A 14,471-nucleotide genomic window follows, 5' to 3' on the forward strand; every position below is an offset into this window, starting at 1 on the left:
AGGATGGAATTCTGATTCTTGTCTGAAACAGAGAGTGAACTGTTATATTTACAGTCCACCCATCACTGTGAACCGGGCAGTTTCCTTAGTGCTTTTAGTTGTGTGGTTTCCGACATACACGTTCATCTTATTTTGCTGAATATTTTTAAATAAAGGATAAAAACAGTAAAGGTGATCAGATCATCCTTGTGATTACATTGAGCCAGGTTACAGCAAACTCTCCTCACAGGACAGCTGACGCAGGGATGAAGTAATCCATTCCAAATGTTATTTCAACAGTTAAGTAAAATGGCTAACTTAAAGTTGATTAGCTACTCCTAATTGTGCCCCGAATACGAATCATCATCAGTCCAGCTGCAAAGGATGTTGTGCAGAGCAGAATTTAACTCCAGGGTGTTCAGTGCTGAAATAGGCCCTTAGGAACTCGACCATTTTAAGTGCCCATTAGGGTTGGATTAAAGGATTCAGATAAGGAATTTGGTCATCTGTTAGGGCACCTATGTTTGAAGTCTGAGCCTTCAGTTGAGATTTTGACCCCAAAAGGGAAGTGACTCCTTTTTAAATAGAGTAAGACTTTTTAAAGAATATGACTAGAACTAGACGATTTACCTGGTGTTACTCAAGTCCTTAGCTGAAATCAGTTTTGTGTTTCTACATTTAAATCATTATTCTGGGGTGGGGTGGAGATGAGGGGTTCAGTATGCAGGCTGCCCTGGGGAGAAAAGACAACCCCAGCCCTCTCACCTAAGCAACTTGGGGCCAGGTGAGAAACACCTGTCCATGGCCACTACAGTGGACATTGCACGCGGACGCACAAACTCGGTGAAGTATATAGGTGATAGCTGTCCCTTTCTCCATCCCTACCAACTGCTGGCCCAGTGGGGTTATAGCTGCCCTGGTCCCGATCTCTGGCCCCTTACTGCCCTCCCGTGGTCATTCTGTACAATCTTATGATTAGAGGAAGCTGTATGATAAGAGGAAGACCAAATTTGGTGGTCCTAGCTCTTAAAGTTTAGGAGGAGTTCTTAAACTAATGGATTCATGGATGGATAGACAGACATGCACATTTCTATAATAGTAAGATAAATTATAAAGAGGCACTTCTAAGTTGTTTTGAATACTTAAAATATACTAGTATTTTATCAAGATTACAGTGAAATCTAGTAATTATGCATGCAAAATCTGGATCTCCTTGTATGAATTCCCAAATAGGATATGGTATTATTCACCCAGTGTCAGGTTTTTCTCTTGGATATTTCATTTAGAATTGTATTTGAAGAGTATAACTTTAAGGCCTTTTCTGTCTTTTTTTTAGGACACTGTTTCAGTCCACAGACCAAGTTTTTATGCAGACAGGTTTTTGAAGTTCATGAGTTCGAGGGTTTTTAAAAAAGTTCAAGGTAAGGGTTTGTCATTGTAATTTCTCTGGATAATTTCCTAGTCTATGCTTCTATAGTATTTAGCATGCCTGTAGAATAGCACCTTACATTTAGGGATCTCTGTGTCTCAGCTCTTCACAAACACCAAGAACCCACACCTTCTTTCACTGAAGCTAATACTGGCAGTCCCCGGGTTATGTACAAGATAAGGACTGTAGGTTTGTTCTTAAGTTGAATTTGTATGTAAGTCGGAACTGGCGTCCAGATTCAGCCGCTGCTGAAACTGACCAGCGGCTGACTACAGGAAGCCCGAGGCAGAGTTGCTCTGCCTCGGGCTTCCTGTAGTCAGCCGCTGGTCAGTTTCAGCAGTGGCTAACTTGGGGACGCCTGGGGCAGAGCAGCTGGGGTGCTGCCGGGTTGGTCCAGTAGCGCCGAGGAGCGGTGCTGCGGGACCAACCCGGCAGCGCCCCAGCTGCTCTACCCCAGGTGTCGTCTGTGAGAAAAGCCTGGTCTGCTGGGGGGGGGGACACTAGCTGCGCCTCCCCCCCATAGCAGACCAGGGAGACGCGGGTGGTGGGACCTCCGAGACGCGCCGCGGTCCCGCCCGCATCCTCCACGGCTTTGCTCCGCATCTCCCTGGTCTGCTGGGGGGGAGCCCCCCCCCCAGCAGACCAGGGAGATGGGGAGCAAAGCCTCGGAGGACGCCGGCAGCAGGACAGCCACGGCACGTCTGGGCTGTCCCGCTGCCCGCGTCTTCCGCGGCTTTGCTCCGCGTCTCCCTGGTCTGCTGGGGGGGGCTCCCCCAGAAGACCAGGGAGACGCGGAGCAGCTTTTCTCGCCCTGGAGGATGCGGGCGGCAGGACCGCAGCGCATCTGGGCGTCCCGCTGCTCGCGTCCTCTGGGGCAAGAAAAGCCCCATTCGTAACTGCGGATCCGACATAAGTCGGATCCGCATAACTCGGGGACTGCCTGTAGAAGCTTTTCCTGTACATTAGAACATTGATGATTTATTTTCAAATGCTTTCAAGGGCTTTAGAGTGTATAGGTCATATCCTATGCTGAAGCCCTTGTTCATGACAAGCCCCATTGACATGAACATGTCTAACTCACATTAATGAAGATTGAAGGATTGGGCAACTTTGGTAAGGATGGATTTTTTCCCATTCCTTTGCTTTTTTTGCTTTAGCAGAACAAAAATAGGGTTTGAGACTCTGGACTGATGAAGGTGTTCAAATTATTAAATTATCTTTTTGATTAAATTACCATTTCAACTATTTCTTCATTTTTGCATTTCTTTAATCTAACTTATTTCAGATTTAATGGGAATGTCATGAGAAGCTGATTGGGTAAAAATGAGAGAGCACTACTAAAAAAAAAAATAGAATACTTCACTAAGGATACAGAGATCGGCGTAACCAGACAGGACCACTAATACTGCTGGCAGTGACTAAAATCTCTGCTGAATTAAAATTAAAATGTTGCTGGAAGATTTATTAACCACATTTATCACCCTTCTCCCTAGCCACTGAAATGACACTAGGTTTTCTGACTTAAAAGAACAGGATGTGAAAGCCCATTCCTCTCTAACCAGGAAGTGAAACTAAGGACCTGGGAAGTAGAGTAGGACAAATAACAATCTGGTAATTGCCTTCCATTTTGGGTGTGGAAAGCTAGTTTGCAGTAAAAGTTTTTGAGAAATAACTAACAGATATTTTGTTTCTTGATTCTAAATTATGCCGCATAAAGAGAAGAGCAAATGAACGTTGCAATAGTCCTGCTGCCCTGCAAAACACAATACAACAGATTTTTTTTATCAGACTAGGCACGTTTATCAAGAGAAACGAAAGAATTTAAAAATGTCCCAGAGGAAGAAAGTGATTTCCACCCCCACGAACTCAGTTTCTTCTCTACCATTCTTTAAAATGAAATTGTCGAGCTGTGACAGGGTCCCATCAGAGATCATGCCTCCTTGCAGCACTGCTGGCTCTATAGGCCCCTCGCTCTGTTTCCCTGCTAGTTCTCCCAGTAACTGTTCACAGCCCAGACTATTCAAAATAACATTTTCATTCCCGGGATTTAATTTGAGTCATTATGAAGTGCAGTCTCCATTGGCCCTTCCGGCCCAAACCCTTCCCTCTTGGAGGTCTCCATTTCATCCTCCTTCCAGGGCTTCAGGCTCCCAGTTTTCTCTTCCAGTTACCTGTGAACCAGGGAGCTCTTTCAGTCGCCCTGTAAACCATGGCTTTTCTGAACAGTCTTTTCCACAGGCCACATCCTGCCCTGGAGTCTTAAATCTAAACTCTTGTTAAAGGATTCCATATCCCTCCTGCTTGGGGCTGGGTACAAACTCAAACAGGCTTCCTGGGCCAACCAGTATCAGTATCTAAACTGGCTTTATAGAACCTCTCTTCTAGCTCCTATAGTGAGCTACTGGTTGGGTCCTGTTCACGAGAGAGTTCCCTAATTATCATCTGGCTCTGATTTTCCAAGCTTATCTAATGCTTCCTTATCCACCCATTTCTTAAGGAGGCCATCTCGTGTCAAACAAGTTGGCTGGCTCCAATCCTCACTACACCATAAAGTGATAGAAATGTAGCCGTGGGGACAGGTCTCTGGTTACGCAAGCTAAAAAGGCATATGTTGTCATGAAACTCGTAATGCATATATTGTTTCAAAATTGCTCCTAAGGTCTTAGACTTATTCTTCCCAATTAGATCCCACATGGAGGATGCCCTTGAGAGACCACCCACTTGGGGTCTACAAAGGGCTGTCCACATAGGAGAGAGGCACAGGATGATGCAAGAGACTATTGGTGGAATTCCTTCTGGAGATGTACAAGCAAAACTTGTCCTCCCACAGGTTTTAACCCTGTAGGCGGTGCTAAATTTGTGCCTGGGCTGAGACCTGGCACTTCTAGACTCAGTAGTTCATAGCACCGGCAACCTCTGGGTTTGGTGCATCAGTTATGAATGTAAAAAAATGACTTGTGCCCTGGCACCTGTTTTCTTACAAATTAAGCACTAGTTGGGGCAGCGGGAACATTCTGGCCCTGGGATTATACATATCCACTCTGGGTTACTGGTTCATCAACATGATTGTTACAGAAAAATGTTGCTATCTGACCTCCATGTATTAAAATTTGATTAAATTAACATAGATATCATTAAACCCTTATGACCGGTATTCCATACCAAACATTGAGCCCATAAAATAATGCAGCCCTTGACTTTGATAATTTTCTCAGAAATGTTGAAATTGTTTGTTGAACGTTACATTTCCTTTGAACTCAATCTTAATTCTTGCACAATATCTATGCATTGTGTTTGTGACCAAAAACGGAAGACTCCTTTTAATTAAAATCCTTTGAAATTATTCAGCTTGGGACTTCTGATTTTGGGGTTTAACCATTAAATCTTGATAAAATACACCAACAAAATTTAAATGTGTTTTATCTAATCACCACCAGAAAAAAAAAAACTAAAGTTGTTTGTTATAACAAAGGGCTTGTCTGCACAGAGCAGTAATGTGAACTAAGAGGGATATGATTTTTGAAGTGCTCTAATGCATTGGGTATTAATTGGTCCATGTAAACCAGTTTCCGGCTAATTGGAACTGTGAGGATTGTGCTGGGTGAGGGAAGGGCACAGAGACCCCTTTGTCCCCCAGGGGTGTGCTACACAGATACACTGGCCTTAACAGCCTGCCATTTTTGAGCAGCATGTGGGGCTACAGCAGACGGGGAGCCTGCCTAAAGGTACTGCTTCAACCATGGCAGGCCAAATACAGCCCACAGGGCTTCTTTTGCCAACTCCTGCATTACAATATATGCAAAGAGCCCTGAAAACCTCCAATTTTGGGACACTGATGTAAAACTTAAAATTCACTGAAAATAAACTCAGAAAAATGAAATTAATCCCCAAAAACAGAAGCCCTGAATGTACTGCTTATTTGATTCTTGCACTTCATATAGCTTGGACACTGAAATTGAGCTGGCTCTTTCCAAATGTGGTTTTTTTTATTATTTTTTTTTATCCGAAGAGCTGGTGTAAACCTAGCAGGGTTACACCTAGCTGGTGTAAACCTAGCGGCCCATGAGCCTAGGCGAGCTAGGCAGCTGCCTAGGGCGTGGCTGGCCCGGGCACCTGATGATGACGTCATGGGGCACCCCGTGATTACGTTATGGCCATTGACGGCAGGGGCACTGATTGCCCCGCCCTGCCTAGGGCGCCAGCTGCTGCAGCTGGCCTCGGGCCGCTCCTGAAACCTAGAGATGCTTCTGTATTCCATTGTGCCCAGTACACCCCACCCTTGGGCTTGCTCTGTACCACTGCGAAAAAATATCTGGAATCTCAAGATTTCCTGTGCAGACAAAGGACCATTTGGGTTGCCATAAAAACAAAGCCAGTGAAGAGGACAATAGAAGAGCCCCTGTGATGGACTGGGCTGTGTCTGGGTACCGCTGAGGACGTCCGCTTTGGGTGAATTGCTCAAAACAGGGGCTCTTTACAGTCCCTGAACTTGGAGACCTTTCCCAAACAGGCCACATACCAGTCATACCGAGCGCTTCAGCCAATCTGGCCAGCAGGAAGCCTCATGAACAAAACCCATCAGATGCCCCAGATCTCCCTGTGCCTCAATCAGCCCCGGGACTACGCACAGATGAGGTGTCATAGAACCCAATCTCACCTGCCCTAAATGGGTCCTCCTGGTCCCAAAGAGCCAGCCACAAATCGCTGGTCAATTTACACTTAGGATCTTACCCACAAGATCACGCTGGGCCAATCCTTTAGAATCTATAATCTAAAGGTTTATTAATAAAAGGGAGAATAGGTTGAAAGTAAGGTTAAGGAAAATACATTTCATGCATCAATCACCAAGTTCTTGATGCAGGCTTTCAGCAGAGGTGTTATAAACTGCTAGCTTAAAAGTCTCTGGTGTACATCCTGTGTCAAGAGAGGTGAGCAATCCTTCTTGGCTATCTGTTCCCTGCAAGGCTGCATCTAGGATCAGTGGCAGAATTTAAGACAAGATGGAGTCTGCCCTCATGGCACTTGTATATCTCTCCCTGCTATCTTCCAAGTGAAGCAGGTCACATGGTCGAGTGACCTATCTCTTTCATCTGTCAGAAGCCATTCTGCCCTGGCTGGTTTGCATGTTCCCAGATGCATTCCTCAAGTGTGTACTGGCCACCTTGAGAGCCATTGTCCTTGGGGCTGTGCTAGTTACAATACTCATTCATTGGACATTCCTTCCTCACAACAGGCAGTCCATGCCCAATACCAGCATAGAGTCCATATGCATAACTCCGCATACAGACATATAAGTACATGAATAGCATACACAGAATCCGTAAAACATAGGCTTTCGTTTGACACCTCACGTGGCCCCCTTTGTACAGACGTTTGGGTAACCACCTCTCTGTGGGTGCAGCAGTGATCTGTCTGCTCCCCTTAAAATCCAATAATGTGACAGCCCTCCAGTGTAAATGGGTAGCAATTCTAAACATTTGATTTTCTGTTTAGAAACAATAGCCTGTAGGATTGTGCTATTTCTGGTAGAAATATATTATAGGAGCAGTTCCTGCTACAAGTAGCACAGTCTTGCAAGGAAGTAGCTCTCTAAAACCACCCACCAATGAGAGCAATGGGGGTATGAAACCTGATAAGTGTCCTTTCATGCCCAGACTCCTGCACTACAATTCCCCTCACTCACTCTCCTCCCCCTCACCAAGATCCTGCACCCCCAGCTTGCTCCTGCACCCTCCCTTGCTCCTGCACACTCTCTTCTGGCCAGGCATCCTTCCCCCAGCCTGCTCCTGCACCCTCCCTTGCTCTTGCTCCCTCCCCTCGGCCAGACATCCTACTCCCTGCCTGCTTCTGCACCCCACCTCCCACACAGACTTCACCCCTCTCCAGCACTTTATCTCCCACCCAGATCCTGCACCCCCATCATTATCCCACATGCTGGCAGCCATGTCCTGCACACTGAATCTCCCATTTTTGTCCCTACCCCAGAGCCTGAGGGGGTCCACAAAATCCACTAACTCTGGAACTGCAGAAAAGTAAATCTGGCCTATGAGAAGCCCTGAGCCTCTCCTATCTGTCCCTTCTCCTTGTCCCGGCGGGGCTGGAGCACCAGAGGAGTGAGGTGTCTCAGTTGAAGACCACATTAGTGAGGAGTCAGAGTTTCTGGAGGAGTTCTTTTGCTTCTCACTTGTGTGGTCCCCAACTGATTTTCTGTGGGTCGGTGACCCCCAACCCAAAATTCCTTCCCCACACTGGCCATAAATAAAGAAAACATGGGAATCGTTTTTGTTGGACATAAATTAATATTTTACTTTATTTAAAATGAAGTTTGATAATCTAACATGAGAACGTTAAAACGCTTAATCTGTTTAATAATTTCATGTAAAGCATTCTCTCTCACTGAAGAACTAGCAAAATGGCTCAGGCATAATTATGTAATTAATGCTGAGTTTCCATTAGCAAGTGGTGGTCCACGGAAAAGATTTGTATTGAGTCAGGTTGTCCACAGGCCAAAAAGTTTGAGAACCACTGTTCTAGTAGTATTCTTGTCTAAATCTTTACTTGTGGTTTGGGCTATTGAGAGGTTTAAGGAGCCAACATGCCATGTTTTCAAAGGAGTCATACTGTGCCTCTGCTTTTGAATGCAATTTTAATTCAGTGCCTTTAGAGTATTAAGAAAAAAATGATGATAAAAGTCATTTCTGAAGATATGGCCCTGGAAGTTTTTTACACTATTCTTAGGCATGGCAGAGTTGAAAATGTCAAATGCCTTTTCAAATTAAATAAGCTCTTTGCTTGTAATTGTGTCTTCAGGAAGATTTAGGTTTATATAGTACTAAAGCCATTTTGATTGTAAACAATTACAGATGAGAATTGGATAGTCACTAGTTCGTTATGAAATAGAGATTATCTGGTAAAATTTGATTCTAGCAAGCTTGTTCTTACTGGCTCTTTCTATCAAAAGTTCAAGTTTTATTTTCGTTAAAAATTCCAGCAGTGGAAGTCAATATTTTTCACACTATATTGGCCGTCACTCATCTACATTTGATCTAAAGACAATAGTATTATGCACTAGCAGACCAAAGTTCAAAAATTGATTGGAAAGATCAAAATGTGGATGATAGTGTAACTGAACCCATGAAATTCTGTGACCATCATATATGAATGAAAGTACCCAACAACCCAAATCATTTGTATGGATCTGGAAAAATACACAATTAAAAGTCCTTTTGCAGACAAAGGGATCTAGACAATGAAAATAATAAAATGCAATTCAGCATGAGGGAAATGTAAGCTAACATAGTTGATATATTATAAACTGAAATTTAGAGAGATAATAAGGAGACTCTCTTTAAGAGTAACAATAGTTTAAGGGTAACAATAGTTCATGGCAAATTGTTGAGCCCCTTTTGATAGGCATTGACAAGGAACAATATTGTTTTCTTTCGCTATGGTTACAATTGTGACTGTTTGGAGTTTTCATTTTTGTTTTTCTCAGTTACTAGTTGGGCTATTCTTAGACTTTGGTCTGTTCTCAGTGCTCCTGTTCTTATTGCCAGGAAGATCATATACTGTTGGTGACTCAGTTAGGTATCACTCTTAGTTATCATTTTCCATCTTTCTTGATCTTCAGAAATAATCAGAGCTAATGTTCTAACATGTGATTGTGTCTAATGGCCCTTTTCATGGTTTGTTCTTGACACAAGGACTGCTTTTTTTTTCAAAATAAAAATTCAGAATGTCAGTTTTAGCCAAATTGCATTGAGGCTGTTAGCTTCCTCTAGGACTCTCTCTGAAAACTGTTGCTCCTCTTGTCCTTCTGCTGGGTCTCTTGTTGATCAAATGTGCTGCTGCTGTGTTCTCTGGTAACAGTCTCTGATATTACTCTTCTATCCCTTCACTTGCAAGTAATCCTGAGAAACTATTAATATGTTTCCGTTAGGACAGGTAGCTTTTCTAAAATAATTATGCATCGGGAGTGCTGTCAGCTGGCCAGCCCACCAATCTTAATGACAGTGTAGTGAAATTCCCCATGGATGAGGATTAAAGTTTCAGTCCTGAGCTTTTTCAGGCTAACAAAGAATATGAGCAGTATTAAGGCAGCAATCTCATTATCTATAGGAAACTTCTTTCTGGTACTAGGTCTTGTGCCATCCTGCATGAAGGAGTCCTACAAGCTTTACTAGGAGATTTCAGTAATTATTTATTTGTATGAATATAGTGCCTAAGAGATGTAGCGATGTCAGTAGCTCATTTTGGGAGGATGGCTTGGAAAATGGATTGGCGATTAGGGGGTCTCTTCAATCAAGCTCCTTGGGTAGGAATGTTTTGGCCATCATGAGATAGGACAGACTCAATTGGGTTGCTCGTCACTGTGGGTCCATGTAGGTTTGAGTCCCATAATGCATTTTGCAATGCAGGGAGATCACAGTAGGAGAGAAAACTTGTTGCATAGTAAGACAAAAGTCTCATTCCAGTGCCTTAACCACAAAACTGTCCTAAATGATTTTACAGTGTCACATCCCAGTGTTCAATGCACAGAACAAAATTATTTACCTGGCCTTTTAAACTGACAAAAAATAGTGATCATTGGTGACAGCTTTAGGCCCAAGCCAGCTCAACCGCTGCCTTATGGCATCTTTTCTAAGGGTTCTGCAGTAGCTCTGGGTATTTGGTGCTATGTTTTTATGCATCTGATTCCTCCTTTCAAGAGTGTCCTAGTTTTTAGCTGTATCCAGTCAGTTCTCCTGATAGAAGTCTTGTCCAAGAACTCTCTTTATATAAGTTGATGCAGGCAGCAACTGGGAGCACTAAAGCATTTGGAAACTAAAACACACAAATGGAAATGGTTCCCCACCTGTTAGGAGAGGAAATGGCACAAACCAAGGACCACGTTGGGGAGTAATCCTGGAAAGAGGGTGATTTCTGTTTGTCTAGCATGCCAGTGTATGCAAGAGAAGCTATGGTCAGTATTATAAATTATCAGGAATGTTCATGAATCAGCTGTATAACATCATTATCAAACACCTCATCCAGTCATGTTTTGGAAACACTTGTTTTATCCAAAACACACACTGATTGATGTGCATAACTCTACTGGAAATCATAAGGCAGGACAAATATTTTCAGAGTGTAGCAATAGTACTCTCAGGCTATAAACAATTTTAGGTTATTTCTAATCCTCATATAATGCTCAAAACTGTGATTAGTTTTTGATTGATCACTGTTTCTCATCCTCCTTGTCATTATCCTATATTATTGGTTCTTTCCCCCTGACTTTTACAGGCATATACTCAAGGTTTGACTTGCAATGTAGGATATCTCAAAAGCAATTAGCAGGTGGATCTCATTTGTAGCCTTTTGCTCAAAGATTGTAAAATCTCAGTTAAGACTTTGAGTCTATTCTGGACTCTGTATAATAAAACTGGTATTTGTGAAAATGTTCTTATCTAGATTTTTTTCTTGATTTGCATTGAGAAATGGATTTGTCGTTAATACGATTATGTGCACACTGTTAAAGATGAGTAAAAGGTTATCATTCACCAGCTTTGTTCTTTGCACTCTTTTTCTTAAATGCAGCTTTAAAGTCCTCTCCTTCCAAGAGACGGTGTAGTTCTATTACAGCTCTAAAGGCAACATCACAAGAAATTGTGTCTGCTGTTAGCCAAGAATGGAAAGATGAAAGACATGACATGCTTACTGAAGGACAAAGCTATTGCAGCCTTGATGACGAAGGTAATTTATTAGACATGGTCTCAATGTCTTAATTCAATTTTATGGTCTTAGTCTAACCTGAGTATCTGTGCCACAGTTCAAAATAGAGAACCTCGATTATGCAGCTAACCAAGACATTACACACAAACATGTTCTTTATTTTTGAGGAGGCTTACAGAGGTGGAAGTGTGCCTGCATCCCTGACCAGATCTCATTAATTGTTAGATTTTGTCTAGAAAATTAGTACCATCACCTGTGTGCATGACTAGATTCTGCTGGGGAGGTTCTGCAATTATACCTTCTGACCACCAGGGAGTGTGGTGGCACCCAAAGAGAGGATACCTGGAGCAGCCAGCTGGGTAAAAGGGAAAGGCAGTGGCTGCCTTCCTCGCAGTGCCTTGCCTGCAGGGCAAGGTGAGGAGGCAAAGTGTGTGAAGTGATGGACAGAGGGGCGCATAGGGCTGCTGGGGATCACACAGACTAAGATTAAGAAGGGCTGGTGTGGGGGGGAGGGGAACAGTATTGAGCCAGGGGCTGAATGGGAATGGAGGTGCAAAAATGGATGGGGAAGGTGACAGGGAGGGACACATGGGAGCAGGGATAGATGTATGTGTCTGAATGGGAGAGGCTAGGGGTCAGCCAGGGTCTGCATGGGGAGTCTCCACAATTCCCTAACATTCCCCTCCGTCTCATGGGTGCAGGAAATATTTCTGTATTCTGTATTAATTTAAATGAATTCTTAAAGTTCTGTATTAATATGAGTAGAAAGTAGTCTATTTGTCAAAAAACATTTCCTGAATATTTTTTGCGGTCTATATTTAGACATTCTTGCTGACATTTATTTTGAAATAAATTACCAAAATAATTGAAATGGTTGTAATTGTTACCTTGACAAATAAAGTATGCAGAATTTAAAAAATATCGTGTGCACAGTTTTTAATTGTTTGAATCCTGTAAGTAACATAAACTTACCTAGCAGTAGTATTAGTTAGAAATAGTTTTAAAGATGAGTAGACAGTAAAACATATGTATTTTCTCCTATACAGTATTAGGCTCACGGCATCGTCCAGATTTAGTGCCAAGCACTCCATCTCTATTTGAAGCTGCTTCCTTAGCAACCACTATTTCTTCTTCTTCTTTGTATGCAGATGAACAATATCAACGTGATGGGACTCTGCTTTATTCCAGCAGGTAATGGTTTGTTTAATTTAAGATACAGAAAATGTGTGTCTGATATATTATGTAGGGAAATCTCTTAACCCAGAGAGATTGTTTTACAACATCTTGGTTGGAAAGTAACCTATTTGCATGATTTAGGATGGAAACATACTGGGATCATTAGTGTATGTTTTAATGGGACTAATTTGGGCCAAACTCTGCCTTGTAAAAATGCTTTCCCAACAGGCATTCTTGCTACAAAGTAGTGTTAATATGTGCCCATATTTTAACTACAGTGGTCCTGAGTTGATTATTGTGATGTATGCAGGTATCTGTATGTTGGACTAGCATATCTGTGTTTTGCTAGATTACTGAGTTTGTGGATACAGAGACAAATACATGAACTGGAAAACCCTGTGGTACACATGGGGAAGAACCTTTGAGTGGCTTTTACAGGAGTCAGAATTGGAACTGAAAACTTCTGTCTTCAGCCTTTGAGTTTTTCTACTGTGGTGGAGTGAATTTGGCCTTTCACTTTGTGAAGTTGCACTCTTCTTCTGTGAGTGAACCCAATCAAAAAGGAGTTCGCTCTGAGTCCTCCTAAAAAGTGCTCTGTTCAGAGCCACATTCTCTATCTCACCACGTGCTCGCGTGTCTTCCTTTATTGCAACCCACCACTTCTTGGATTGGCCTCTCTCTCCTCAACACCCAGGGAACATTGTGTAGCCTTTCTGGAATACCCTCTTATTTTCTTGGTTCACTGGAGGACTTTTAAGGCATATCTACACAGCAGAACAAAAGTCGAATTAAGCTAAGCAACTTGAGGTACATTGTTTCCGTTGCTTAAGGCAAAATTGCTTAATTCAGCTTTCGGTGCTGTCTACACAGCAGGAAGTCGAAGTCCCTGCAGAAACTGAACATGAAGAACTCTCACTATTCCTCTGGAGTGCACCATTCTGTCCTGTGGATGAAGCATACACGGCTGCACAGTGCCAAGGGCTGTGTGTGAAACACAGGTGCACACAGTGTGTGTGTGTGTGTGTGTGTGTGTGTGTGTGTGTGTGTGTGTGTGTGTGTCTGTCAAGCAGACAGATGCACATTATCTATTGAAGTATGCTGACCCCACTTAAGTACATTACCCTGTACCAATACTATTGGTCAGGAAGTTCAGATTCAAGAATCTGTAGATATTTGTAATTTGCTTTTGTGAAGATGAGGTACAGAAAGTGGGGCTTGATTGGGGAACGGGGGCTTCCTGACATCAGCACCCTCTCCCCCTCCTCCCACACAACAAACAGTAGGTTCCCAGAAGCAGCTCCAAGGCGCGGGGGTGGCGGGAAACAGACTGCTGAACTGCAGCTGCAGAGCCTCATATCTTTCACAGTATTTAAGGGGGAGTTCATGGGGGCTGCCAGCCCACTCTAGTTCCAAACACTTGCAAGGACAGGCTGCTTTTCCAGAAAATCCTGCAAGTAGTGGACAAAGCAGGAGGCCAAAGGACGTTATAAAGAACATTGCTTAACTTTAAATGAGCGTGTGCTCTAATAGATACGCACAGTGACAACAAAACATTAACCAGGACAGTGTTAAGTGAAGAGTTACTGTACACATTAACCCATTCGTGCTCTTTCATGACTACTAACCTGTCACTCAATACGACAGTTTTACATTGTTTTAGGTTTTTTTGAGTGGAGATATGTAAAACAAATCTACAGTTGTAAGTTATTGTAGCAATTAAGAAGCTCATGCATTCTTTGTTCAATTGTTATAGGCTGTTGAGTCAGATTTGTCTACTCATTTGCATGGAGGTTGCATTTATATATTTTTCTTCAGTGAGATTCCTATCAACACAGACCTGCAGACCTAATTTAGTATGTAAAATTAAGCAAACAATTTGCATTTTGCAGCACATTTGCAGGAAACAAATTTGTGAGCATAAATTATTTGCATGCTCGGAAATTGCTTGTGCCTAAAAATAGATAGAGTATAGAAAACCAGTTGGGATAGCAATTGTAGTTTTCAGCTGAGGACACATTTGCTATGTTACTTGTAGTCATTTTTAAGGCGCGTGTGTGTGGATGTTGTATTCCTTATTTAAACATAAGAGAATTAAAGCATCCTGTTATAAATATTTCTTTATAGTCAATCATTGTTTCCTTTAAAAAATAATTTTTTAAAGTAATATCCTTGTTAC

General features: G+C 42.6%; 1 protein-coding gene across 3 annotated transcripts in view; it reads left to right on the forward strand.

The window, feature by feature from the left end:
• PIP5K1B (phosphatidylinositol-4-phosphate 5-kinase type 1 beta) overlaps nt 1-14,471 on the forward strand; it is a 162,508-nt gene that overhangs the window by 119,604 nt on the left and 28,433 nt on the right. For all 3 annotated transcript variants that reach the window (XM_006137852.5, XM_006137851.5, XM_075931678.2), the window contains exons 11-13: nt 1,316-1,400; nt 10,985-11,140; nt 12,166-12,310. In XM_006137852.5, coding sequence (XP_006137914.2) covers nt 1,316-1,400; nt 10,985-11,140; nt 12,166-12,310 — 386 coding nt within the window. The remainder of the gene's footprint in view (nt 1-1,315; nt 1,401-10,984; nt 11,141-12,165; nt 12,311-14,471) is intronic.

This window comes from Pelodiscus sinensis, chromosome 6 (assembly GCF_052426305.1).
Source record: "Pelodiscus sinensis isolate ZL-2025 chromosome 6, ASM5242630v1, whole genome shotgun sequence".
Classification (NCBI taxonomy): Eukaryota; Metazoa; Chordata; order Testudines; family Trionychidae; genus Pelodiscus; species Pelodiscus sinensis.